The sequence below is a fragment of the Prenolepis imparis genome, unplaced genomic scaffold, assembly GCF_030444845.1.
Source record: "Prenolepis imparis isolate NDT839.2.m4 unplaced genomic scaffold, iyPreImpa1.0 SCAF_8, whole genome shotgun sequence".
Classification (NCBI taxonomy): Eukaryota; Metazoa; Arthropoda; class Insecta; order Hymenoptera; family Formicidae; genus Prenolepis; species Prenolepis imparis.
In genome coordinates this window covers 14853770-14866697 of record NW_028141166.1, presented here as the reverse complement: position 1 = coordinate 14866697, position 12928 = coordinate 14853770, and the positions used below count along the sequence as shown (strand labels likewise).

At 35.5% G+C, this 12928-nt stretch overlaps 1 protein-coding gene across 2 annotated transcripts in view; it reads left to right on the top strand.

Annotated features, from left to right (window-relative positions):
* The window catches only part of LOC145939764 (rho GTPase-activating protein 20), a 224973-nt gene that overhangs the window by 101685 nt on the left and 110360 nt on the right, over positions 1-12928 (top strand). Inside the window, exon 1 of one of the 2 annotated variants that reach the window (XM_083044347.1) lies at positions 3453-4594. The exons of the other annotated variant lie outside the window; for it this stretch is intronic. Within the exon in view, the coding sequence (XP_082900473.1) occupies positions 4277-4594 (318 nt within the window). The 5' untranslated portion in view covers positions 3453-4276. Of the gene's footprint in view, positions 1-3452; positions 4595-12928 lie in introns of those variants that run through there. 2 annotated transcript variants of the gene reach the window in all.

Sequence of the window (12928 nt, the reverse complement as noted above, 5' to 3'; positions counted from 1 at the left end):
GATTAATCAAGGCCCTCGTTTCGCCGTATATAGCCACGGGAATAATTGAAGTTTTGACGAGTTCCCACTCTAATGATATCGTTCGAGTAATAAGAAACTCGCGGCATCGCAGATTCACGCCCTGCTCCACCTCCGATGTCCTTGAGGATGAAAGGGCGAATTGGCGCGTGGATCGATGATCGTTAATTACCTCGGGAAGCCTTGGCGAAGATGCCAGCGGGAGTAAATTGTTATATACGCAAATTGTTGTTTGCAGCGCGATTTTATTCCGAAAGAAAGTTTCGCACACGATTTTTTTACAGCTCTGACAATTTTGTGATTTTTTTAATACTACAAGTATTGATTAATTCTGAAAATTGGAAAATATTTATATACACAGTTGAGGTTTTTTTATTTTCTTTGCATAAAAGAAAATAAAAAATATAAACTCTTTTCTTTGATTACGATATTCAAAGATGTCGATTTCAAAGAAAATCAAATTTTTCGTATGCTCTAATTCTCTAATTAATTGAAAGTACATCAAGCGAATAATCTTTTGCGCCATGTGACAATGCGAAAGATTTGTGATATCCACTTGCAATATGTTAAACTACATAGAGAGAATTTTCTCTTAGAATTTACCCTGAAAATCATGGTAATCGTGGGATAATATGGTATGGAAAGAATTTTTCTAATTAATATTTATCACAATAAAAATAAAAATATCTATTATAATAAAATATAAAATGTTTGATTAATTTTACTATGCAGTTTAGTCAAATTAATCAAATCACATGTTTTATATTTTATTGTGATAAATATTATTTTTGTTGTGATAAAAATATAAATCAGTGAAATTCTCATAAAATTCTTTCTATACCATATTATCCCACGATTATCATGATTTTCAGGGTAAATTCTAAGAGAAAATTCTCTCAGTGTACACCTACACCTACTTATTCTTGTTAACGCTTTAAAAGGGTTTTCCGCTTCTACGACTGCCATTTGAATTAACATAAATGACTTGATAAATCAGAAAATCTATTATTATTAGTTATTATCTCAGGCTCCGCACGATTAACCCTCATTTACCTTCTTCGACATACGTAAGATTATTAACCGCGAAGCAACCAAACCAGTAACCGTACTATTAATTGGTCGACGCCTAGAAACCGGAATTTATTCCGGAATCTTGAGAGTCTGTATCAAGTTTTATTTCATGATCGTGACCGTTATGATAGGGCATGTTTCAGCGATCGTATGTTTCAAAAGTTATGACCATTTTTACCACATTTTTAATAAACTATATATGTATTATACGAATGTATATTGTAACACGTGTAATCCATATTTTTTATAAAAGTTAAACATTTATATATTAATCTACTATTATTTATAATAATTCATTGATAGCGCAACTCTTCTATAAAACTGATAAAGCTGGATAAAATTTATATTTCAACATTTATATTTAATTTATATTTAATATTATATTTAATATTCATTACATCTCTCTCTTTCTTTTTCATACACACATACAAATCATATCCCTTTCTAAAAAGGCATGTTATTGACATGTTGTCGCTTTTTCGTAATACTGATTGACTGTCTCAATTTGCGTTGTGCGTTATATTCATATTAGCATCGAGCAGCTATCATCGCGAGGATTAGCAGTTTGACAGTGTGTCCAAAATAAAATAAAATAAAATAATATAATGTTTTAAATAATATGTTATAATACTTTAAACTCGATTAATATTTTTGACAGTTATCTGTTGATTTCTGTCAAAAAAATATTAATAGCGGATAAAGTAAAAAAATTAAGTATAACATATTATATTACTTACAAAATATTATTATTTTAATTATAATAATATGTTGTAAAGTAAATAATATAATATATTATAATATATACTTATAATATACTTTGTCCGCGATTAATATTTTTTGACAGATATCAGCTGATAACTGTCAAAAATATTAATCGAATTTAAAGTATTAAAACATATTATTATTTTATTTAATTTTGGACGAACTGTCAAACTGCTAACCCTCGCGATGACAGCTTCTCGATGCTATGAATATAACGCACAACGCAAATCGAGGCAGCTAATCAACATTGCGAAAAAGAGAAAATAATACTTGCGAGAATTGATTTAATATACTTTTTTTTCGAAAGGGATTAGAACAACACAAGCGCGCGCCATTCCTCGATTTTATGTTAAAAAGAATGATACAGAAATCAGCTGATAATTGTCAAAAAATATTAATCAAGTTTAAAGTAGGTACTATAACATTTTATTTAAAATATATGATTTTAATTTTTTAACATAATATTTTAAAATTTAATCAAAAAATTAACGCTTTAATCAGCTGATGTATGTCAAAAAATATTAATAAAGCGTTAATTTGCTAATTAAATTTTAAAATAATAATAGATTATAAAATTTAAAATAGTAATATGTTGTAAATACGTTAAAAATATTAAAATAGTAATATATATTATAAATAATATGTTATAATGCCTTATCTGCGATTAATATTTTTTGACAGAAATCAGCTGATAACTGTCAAAAATATTGATCGAGTTTAAGGAATTATAACATATTATTTAAAACATATTATTTTAATTATTATAACATTTTTATTTTAAAATTCAATTAATAAATTAACACCTTATTAATATTTTTGACAGAAATCAGCAGATAACTAATTGGCTAATTGGCTAATTAATTTTTAAATTAAGAATATATTATAAAAATTAAAATATGTTTTAAATAATATGTTATAATTCCTTAAACTTGATTAATATTTTTGACAGTTATCAGCTGATTTCTGTCAAAAAATATTCCAGTTTAAAGTATTATAACATTATTTATAACATTATTATTTTAATTTTTGTAACATTTTTATTTTAAAATTTAATTAGCAAATTAACGTTTTAATTAGCTGATTTCTGTCAAAAAATGTTAATCAAGTTTAAACAAACTTTAATCGTTCTTTTTTATATAAAATTGAGGAATGGCGCGTGCTTGTATTATATTCTAATGTTAAAATAAATATTATATATTTATATATGGGAATTTATCTCAAAATGCTTGAAAAGAGCGATTCTTTGCCTTTTGTTCTCTCTATTTCCGATATTCAAATTTACCGCGTTCGATTTTGTCATATATAAGAAAAAAATACTACGACCAAAAACAACATATAAAAAAATACACGTGCACATATCCCTTTCGCGAGACGGACGAGCAATGAACGATATGTGATACGTGTGTGTTGAGGCCCGAGGGAGAAGAGTCATCAGTCCCGATCGCTATGGTAACCGGCGCATGAATCGCGCTCGCTCTCGGTCCATCGTCGGGCTCTCGGATCGTGCGCCTTCGTGCGAACTCGGGCGAACTCGGGCGCGCTCGGGCGGCTTCGCGCACGAGCGAGGCCAACCGGTCTCTCGGCGCTGGCAGTCTCCGCGCGACCAGTTTCGAAGTTACACGTATTCGCGACGATCGGTCCTTCGGCGTTCAACCGTCGCGTTCGCGTTCGGTGCCCGACCTATCGCGTTATCGTACATCGTGGGTCGACATGTTCGCGTGACTTCTCGGGTCTATAACGGCACGCGAAAAAGAGTTGGAAGACGATTCGTGTTTAGCTCGTAGGTTAACCGTCCGGTTCCGGAAGCGCGACGCAGAAACGGAACGGCACGGAACGTCGTGAAGGACTGTACGTGCATAACTTCAGAGTGTGGTGTTTGCGAGAGAGCTGCGGTTGTACGGCGCCCGAAGGCAAATACCTGTGTGCCCGCCACCGACTTTCGAGCCGAGTCGACGAGCACAGAAGGAGAAGGAGGAGGCCGCGTTTGCTGTTCGCTACCGCTCTTCGGGTGCATCTTCGGGCACCGATCGAGACGGCGCGGCGCGTCCTTTGGCGCACGTACCGCAAGTCGCGTTCGATTCTATAGTGCGCGATCGGAATCGATCCCCTTCCGTTCCTTCTCCCCGCGAGGAACTTGCCATTTTCGCGACATTTTTGTAAACGTTTCTCGATTCTCCGGAGTGTAACGTCGATATTTCGTGCGCAACCGTTTCAAGTGTTCTCCCCGAAACCACTTGTGGCTAAGCGTTTCGCACGATATTCAAGTGAGACAGTAAGTGAGTGAAGTCGGCCATTCGCGACGCCGACGTGACGTCGGCCACGAATGCCGGCGATGCGTGACGATTAGGGCGCGCGTATAGCGTATAGCCTTGCTGTAAACTCGCACGCTCGTGGTGTTCGCGGCGCGGCGAATCGAGGCCGATTAATGATGACCATGTTCGGCACCCTCGTGCAGAGGTTCACCTCGCCGGTGACCTCGCCTACGAGTCCGCGACGGCGCTTCAAGTCGCCGTCGCGATGGGAAGTGCAGAGCGACCCGGAGGACGATTCCGCCGTTCCTGTCAGGAAGTCCAGGGCCAAGCATCTGCTGGATAAGCGCAAGAGCAAGAGTCGGGCCCGTGGACTCCACTCTTCGCAGTCGGACCACTTGCAGATGTGCAACGGCGGCGGTGGTTGGCACGACGTCGCCTTTCCGCCACTGCGGGGCACCAAGAGCCTCGGCAGACTCGACGGCATGAAAGAGGTGAGAGCCCCTTATATAGCGTCTCTCGAAGCGCCAATATATTCGCATAATTTCGACGATGTGAAATTTCGAGGCAAGAGATCAATTCCCATACTTTTTCGCACCATCGAAATAACTGATATTTTATCTGACCAGGGTTATATGTTGCTAATTTGTCCTCTCTGATCTGAGAATAATCAGATTGTCACGGATTCGACTCGCATTTTACGAGTATCCGTCTTAAATATATATCTTACGTATATATAATATATAATCATAATTTATTTTAAGATTAATATATAATATTTTTCTGCACGTGTGAGAGAGAAAGGTAGAGAGAGAAATAAAACTTGATTTTTTCTTAAATAAATTTTATTAATGATATCTTTCTTTTAAGCGTAATTGGCGAATTAAATTTGTAATCAATGCTATAAGCACTTTCATATATATAATTAATATAATCTCACTTGATATCTAATAATTGTAAGTTTATATGTCCGTAACATGAATCGATTTCACTTAAAGCAACGATCTGTTTCATATTAACGATCTTTAGCTTGCGCAGCTATCGAAAGTGTTTGGAATCGGATCGTGACGCATGACTGTAAAATGACTGGAAATATCTTACGCGTCGATTATTATACGAATTTATAGATTGGGCAATCTTTTTTACTGTTCTGATAGAGTAGATACCAAGCATTCGTGACTGATCATATTCTATACGGAATAATTTGAGGATAAAAAGCGATAGTTTCGCGCGAATACATAAAAACTTGTGCTTTGTAAATATTTGCCTTCTTGTTGATATTACTAAAGTATACAAAGTTTTTTTCTGGATAATGTCATGATTAGAAGAAATAAATGGAAAATGGAAATTAGAGTTTACAATTCATAATAATTAGTAATGGTTAAAATCTTATTCTTATTTGAAATCAGTAAATGATAAAATCACTTTAATAAGAGAGATTAAACAATATCTTTGTTGGAAAAATATAATAAATTTATAATTCTTTTGAACTTATACATTTGTAAAAATTTTAATAAATGATTAATTATATTTGTGATATACTATTGCTCAAGTTTTTTTTTTTCACTTGTCTGTTAAAATTGAGAATAATAATATAGAAACAAAGAAGAGAATACACAATCATTTTTTGAGAACAAATAATCTCGTTTTCTCAGACTTCACACATTATACATTTTAGAATATTCTGTTGCAATTAGGCGTCTCATTTATCGTTCAGTTTGGCTATTTTCTCCACCTTTAATTAAACGAGTTTAGACGAGTTACGATTTTGTGCGTATCGCAACCTGATTATATAATTGCTCCGTAACGTAATGTGTCGGTTTTTACATCGCGTACATAGTTGGCGAGTTTCACGTAACTCGCATACGTGGTTATGTAGCGCGGCATTGCGGTATTTTTTTTTTCTTTTTGTGTGTCCTACGTATATACGTTACTTCTGAATCGTTTACCTCGGAAATAACACGTTCCACGAATCTTTTACCTTGAAAGTAGCACAGGTCGATTTTTGAAAACTACTGAAAAAGAACAGTATGCAATGCGTGAGCAGATTTTTTTTTTAAGTAACAAAAGCAGAACGCCGGCATATTTTAGATATTATAATTTGGAGAAAAAAAATTAAATGCGCAGAAATTATATTTGCATCACGGTGATCTAATGTATACATTAATATTTCCGTTCTTTAAAAGTATTTCATAAATATAGAATTATTTGATATTTCGACTAGGAGATGTGTTGTTTAAAAATAGAATGTGTTTAGAACAACTTTGAAGATAAATATACAAAGAGATCCGTTAAAACATTTATTCGTACAATATTTATAAAATATGATTTACGCTACTTACCGGAATAAACGACTGATATCTTTCGCGTGTGTTTGCATCGGTGCGTAAACGGAACGGATACGAGTAAAAAAAGAGTTGGCCGCGTTTCTTCGGCACCTGCGATTGTTTACTATCGGACGAGGTCGTCGAGCAAAATGTTGATACTTGCCAGCACTCGCTGAAGCACGTCGATCTTCACGCATTTATTACGTAGGATACATACGTCCGATTGTGTATTTTTAATTTATGTTATCTGCACTGCTGCGCTAACTTGACAGCGCATTTTATTGCACATACGAGAATAGGCATTAAATACATGCAATTGCATTTATATAAGAGTATTTAATACAATATATCTAAAAGAATTTGTATCTATATAATTTATTTAGAATATCTAAAAGTAAAAGTTTTAAGTTTGAATCTTTTTATAAAAAGTGGGAATATATATTATTACACGTTTATCTAAAAATAATATTCAATAATATATGCAAGAGAATTTTTATATATTCAATTGAATATCTAAAAGTAAAAGTTTTAAGTTTAAAATCTTTTTATAAAAAGTAAGAAAAGTACACAGGGAGAATTTTCTCTTAGACTTTACCCTGAAAATCATGGTATAATATAAAATATGTTTGATTAATTCAACTATGCAGTTTAGTAAAATATTAATCAGACATGTTTTATATTTTATTGTGATAGATACATATTATTTTGATTGTGATAAATATTAATCAGAGAAATTTTCATAAAATTCCTCCCATACCATATTGTCTCACGATTACCATGATTTTCAGGGTAAATTCTAAGAGAAAATTCTCTTAGTGTAGATATACTTAGCATGCTTGTTTCTGTATGTTTGTAATATTTTTATATTAAAGATATTTTTATTTAATTTATGAAATCTCAACATATCAAACCGTCGAATAACTTTCTTCTAACATGGACTGACTTTTGTGCTGCTCCATTATTTCGCGACTTAAAATTTAACGCTTATTCTTTTTAGCTAGCTAAATGAAAGGGTAAATATCACGACCGAAAATCCGTCATCCGATACCCCGGGTAAGCTTTCTCTATTCGACGAATATATACTAGAGAGAAGTGCAATTTGCTCGATAATCGATTTACGCGGCGCGATACAAAATCGTGTGGTTCTGTCTCCCCACTGCGGCGCACGTTTTATCTTCGTCGACTTTCACGACGCAGCGCACAGATACGTTACTGCTACCCTTTACCTCCTAACCTTGCTCGCGATCAAAGCCTCGAACGTCGAATACCCACCGCACCGTAAAATCACCGGCTTTCACCAAGCCGTAATATGACGCGAATCGCCAAACGCGTCCGTAATTCGTGTAAATTGCGCGTGTACAGTCGGCCCGCGCCTTCCCCGACGAACGCGAAATCACGTTACGTCGTCCCAAACACACACACATACACACGCGTACACATATGGTCAGGCTATAGAAACTGGATATCCGACTGACGACCAGTTATCAAAGCCGTGGAAGTGAAACGCGGATCGCTGTCATTAACCCATTAGATCCCAGAGAATTTTATTCAAATATTCATAGTAGCAAAATATAATCTGTGTGGTAATTTTCTCCCAGCAATAATTTATCTCAGAAACCAATCTCGATTATTAAATGAGACATTACCGAACAGTTGCAGTTTTTTTTCGTTAATCCATTGGATAAAGAATTAAGAGAAAAAATGTATTTTCTTGCGGCTTAAAGTTTAATGTTAAACCTTTCAAAACATTATTATATGAATATAATCAATGCATCATAACAAAAATTGATTTGTAACATAAAGCTTTCTAGTTGAGTCTAAAAAGTTGGGTCACGCATATACGAGTAAAAGAGAGAAATTTCTTATTCAAGAATCGAGTTTAAAATTCGAAGCGTATCGCACACATCGCTCCTCCTCGCTTGAAAATCACGTCCGTCGTACTTTTTGCGCCCCGGTACAATGCCCGGGTGCCACGATGCACTCGTGACCATGCACAAACTTGCATAGCGGCTTCTCAGGGGTCATTAAGTGTCGTCGTCGAGCTGCGCCGGCGAGCGATGCAATTCGTAATTCGACGAGATTGCGTGGCTCTTTAACGACCTCGGTATTTGAACGACGACCCACCAAGAAGTGCCTTTGTGCGTACATATACGCGGCCGAAGGGGGCATTAAGGCCACCACTAAAAGCGGACTTTGCCAAATGTTCGTAATTCGAACGACTCTTAACGACGATACTGCCCCTTTGCCCTACCTTGGCGTGTATTTACGAATCTCCATCACCAACTCCATCGGATCCCCTTCCTCGTTACATCCTCCTCCCTCGCGAGTCTCCCTTTTTCTCCCTGTGGAAGGATACATGCGAGGCGCCATTAATTTCTCGCGAACGTAAAAAAGGAACAGGGTGTTGGACGAGTGCGTTAGCACTGTCGTCGGGGCGAATCTTCGCCCTTTATGGCGGATTTACGCGATGCTAATAGGGAGGCTAATCAAGTGGACGTGCGTTATTTGCAAGCCATTTATTTGTGTAAATTTATTTGTTCAAAATTGGCGGACGATTTTGCCGAAATTTACATGACATGTTTGTGACTGTACGTACTTGTGGAAGACATAAATACTTGTTTATCGAATCAAGTGCAGAGAAATAATTAAATAAATTGGGTATTGAAAAAAGTGAATAGAAACGTCTTCTACTTTCGGGCATAACACTTGTTTTTTCTCCATCACATTAATGTTCCATTTAACCTCAATTTCACTCTCATAAAGAGCGAGTAATGAAGCATTCGCCGTTTGAATCGGGTCATTATCGATATTCCCATTAACAGTATTCTTTTACGTACCGTTATAGCTAATTGTAGCTCTAATTGCATTATTGCAATATATATAATTTTTTAACAGATTTTAATTGCATTAAATATACAAACAAAATATGTGAAACTTCAGCAATAAAAAAAAATTAAAGAATAAAGAATATAAAAGAAACATATAAACAGAAAAGATTGAACTTTTATATTACTTTTATATGTATAATATTCGGCTTTTTTTTATCATCAATCTATATCTATGTAAGAGCGCGAACAATATTTGTTTTAATATTTAAAAAATACTTAAAAAAGATTGCATCACTTTTGAAAACGTGAAAGAAGATGTAACGACTAACTTGCCACTTGATTCATCTCGCTACCTCGTGTAAAATCACCATTAACGATCCGCCCTTCTTGGATAAGTCGAGAGAGTTAGAAAGAGAAAGAGAGAGGGGGAGACGAGAGAACGTTATGTCCAAGGCTTGCAACTGCATACGAGATAGAAATCTGTCGGTGTGCAGCTAGTTAAATCGCGATGCAGCGTGCGCGAGAGACACGAGGAAGTCCCGGCGCGTTGCCTCGTGCTGCCTTGTTTCTACCTTGATAAGATCAACGATCGCAAATGATGGAGCACGGTAGCCGAATCTTGAACGCTGGACATCGCCCGGCGAATATCGCTACCTTTTTGTTTTCCTTTTTATTTATTCGACGATCTGTATCATTTTTTTTTATTTGGTCGATCCATCTAAAACGAGATTCTCCACCGTAAATTCTTATACCAGCTTTTGCATCGGAATACTATTATAAAAGACAAGATTGAAAAATTCTTGTCTTTTATTTTTGAAGATCACAATCTATATTCTTGTATATATATTTTTATATATGTATATTCTTGTTGTTTATATTTATTTAAATTATTAAATTATAAATATATACGTGTGAATTAAAGTTTTTATTAACGTAACCATCTGTTTACACTATACCGTATACCGTGCTCCTCCATTTGGACAAATTAGTTAAAATTATGCGGAAACTAGGATGCATATCTGAAAGGATAAAATCTCTCTACTATGCGCATTATGTACATGAGGGATTAGTCTTGTTTCGCGGACGCGAACTACGATAGAGGAGTAAAAAATCCATATCCGTCGGAAAGCAACCTTATAAGGGAGCTCCGTTGGCTCGCAAGCTTCCTACAAACTGTCTGCGGACATTCCGAGACTCTGAATCAAACCACGCTTGTCCAGTTTCTATGGCCACGTTCCTAAGGAACGTGGATCTGACACCGATCGCGATCATATGAGACATCATCTCCAATATGGTAGTAAAAAAAAAAAACTGCCCGCGCCCGTTCGAAGATTCGACCACGGAGATTACCAAGAATCCGTTAAAGAAGAACGTTCCGCTTTTCTGTGTCGTGAGAGTCTCGCTCTATCATGAACTGCCAGTTTCATTCTTCTCATGCGATTCGTTACATCAGTTTTTTTTTTCGCATATATACGAGACATGGCATTTTGCATTTTCTGCTTGATATTTGAAATCTAATTATATTGTCGTTTATTTAAAAATATATTTTTATTTTTATCAGTTTGATACAGAATTTGTATCAATCTAAGTTTATTTTATTTCTGAAATCTTATTTTGCAGTTTTAATGTAAAATATAAAATTTAATTTAATCGACCATGATGTTTTACGATTTTTAAATAATTTATATTTCATAATGCGGAAGTTTTTGGAAGTCTTAGCGAACGGTTTGATTCAAAGTATAATATATTCTCACACACACACACACACACACACACACACACACACACACACACACACACACACATTAACGAGAGGGGCAGGTAGACAGGTCTGTATAGCTCATTGTAATAATTTAACGTCAAAACGGAGAATCTTCGCGGTGGAACAGATCCGCACGCGGGATTTCGGCGATTCGTGTGCCCGTAGATATGTCAGTTCCTCCTCCTCTCTTCCCAGCTATTGTTCATCGCGACTGAAAGAAGAACGGACAGGGCAGAAAAAAAATGCTAATTGTGAATATGAAAATCACGGCAGGGGTGTCTGCCGCATATAAGCTCTTATTCTTTACGAGACGTGTCCTATGCGCAAAAGGCTTTCGTCGCTTTTTTTCACGATCCCTTTTGAATCCTTGGAACGAGGGAGTTATGATGCTCGCTATCCTTGACATTCGCGACGCGTCGAGATTTCGGAGGAAACGATTCGCGCTGCTTGCAAAAAAAAAGAAAAAAAAACATGATAATTTTTTAATTCAACAGAACGACAAGTAGATTGTGTCGAGACAAATATATATATTTTTAAAATTATTAAAAGTAGAACTACTAAAAATTGTATTTAAGATAAAAGAAAAGATGTGCCAATTATCATTTATACTTTTCTACGTTTATATTATATTTTTACTCTTATTCTTTAAATTTAAAATTTATCGTCGAAAACGACTAACTTAACTAAAATTAAAAATATTCAGAGATCCGCGATTTTTTTTGAATGTTTTTTCGTAGGAATAGAAACTGTCAAAATTCCGAGACGCTTATCTTCTTCGTTCGATTTAAAGTGTACAATAGCAGCGAATCAAATCTTATTTCTCGCGTCCCGTATGCAGATCCTAAACCGATCTATCATAAAGCGTTTTAGCCATGACATTCTTTAAACTCTTTGTTCGGCGAATTCTTCGCGCACGTCCTTGATCCTTCCTAGAATATGCTAGACAACTCCGAACACGGCGAGAGAACACGAATCGGGCGCGAGAACGGAGAGGAGGAGGAAAATAAGACAATAGAATTGCATGTGGAGGAAAGGGACGATAAATCGGCGTTAACAGGAAGTTTCGGCTCGACTCGATCGCAATCCTTAGTTATTGCGGCACTCAAAACTGCTCGACAATTGCAATTAGCGTCGCGCTTTAGTACCAGATCAATTCGCGATATATCTCATGGGATAATTTTAGAGTATATATCTGGACACACATGGGATGCATTTGCAGCCCGATATTATTGTACGACTTGGTTCTCAAGTCGCTTGTTTACTTTTAATTGCGTCCGCCTTCAGAATGCGATGCAATTGTCTATGTATGTAGATATATATTGTTTACAATCGACTATCAGAATAATCTAAAGATAATTACTTATAATTGTGTAACTCGCATTCTTGTGACACAAACATATCGCGACGGAGCACAATTTTATCGTAATATGTGATTCATATTACACTCGGATTTTATCAATGAAATTACGCACACACATCGCAATAATCACTTATGTAGATTATTTAGAATATTTAGATTGTGAATTAAAAATAATTAAATATTGAAAAAAATTTTGTATTTAGAATTTAATGTCTAAAATTTTTAGCATTCGAAAATGTTAGTTTTACGCAGAGAATTCAATTTTCACCATGTAAAAATGATGCAGAAATCTAAAAAAAAATTCGACAAATTTATAGATAAAAGTATAATATCTCCACAAAAGCTTTTTTTATTATTAAATTATAGAGGCTATTTTTTTACAATACTACGATAAAAGAACGCTAAGAAATATATGCGAGAGCCAACGAGCAGTTCTGACATTCATTTCTAATATCCGCATCGTCTAGAGCGATTAATGCTTACGCAGATAACAAATATTTCTGCATTACTATGCGCGATGCAATATGCCGTGTGCCAATCGCATGAGTCAT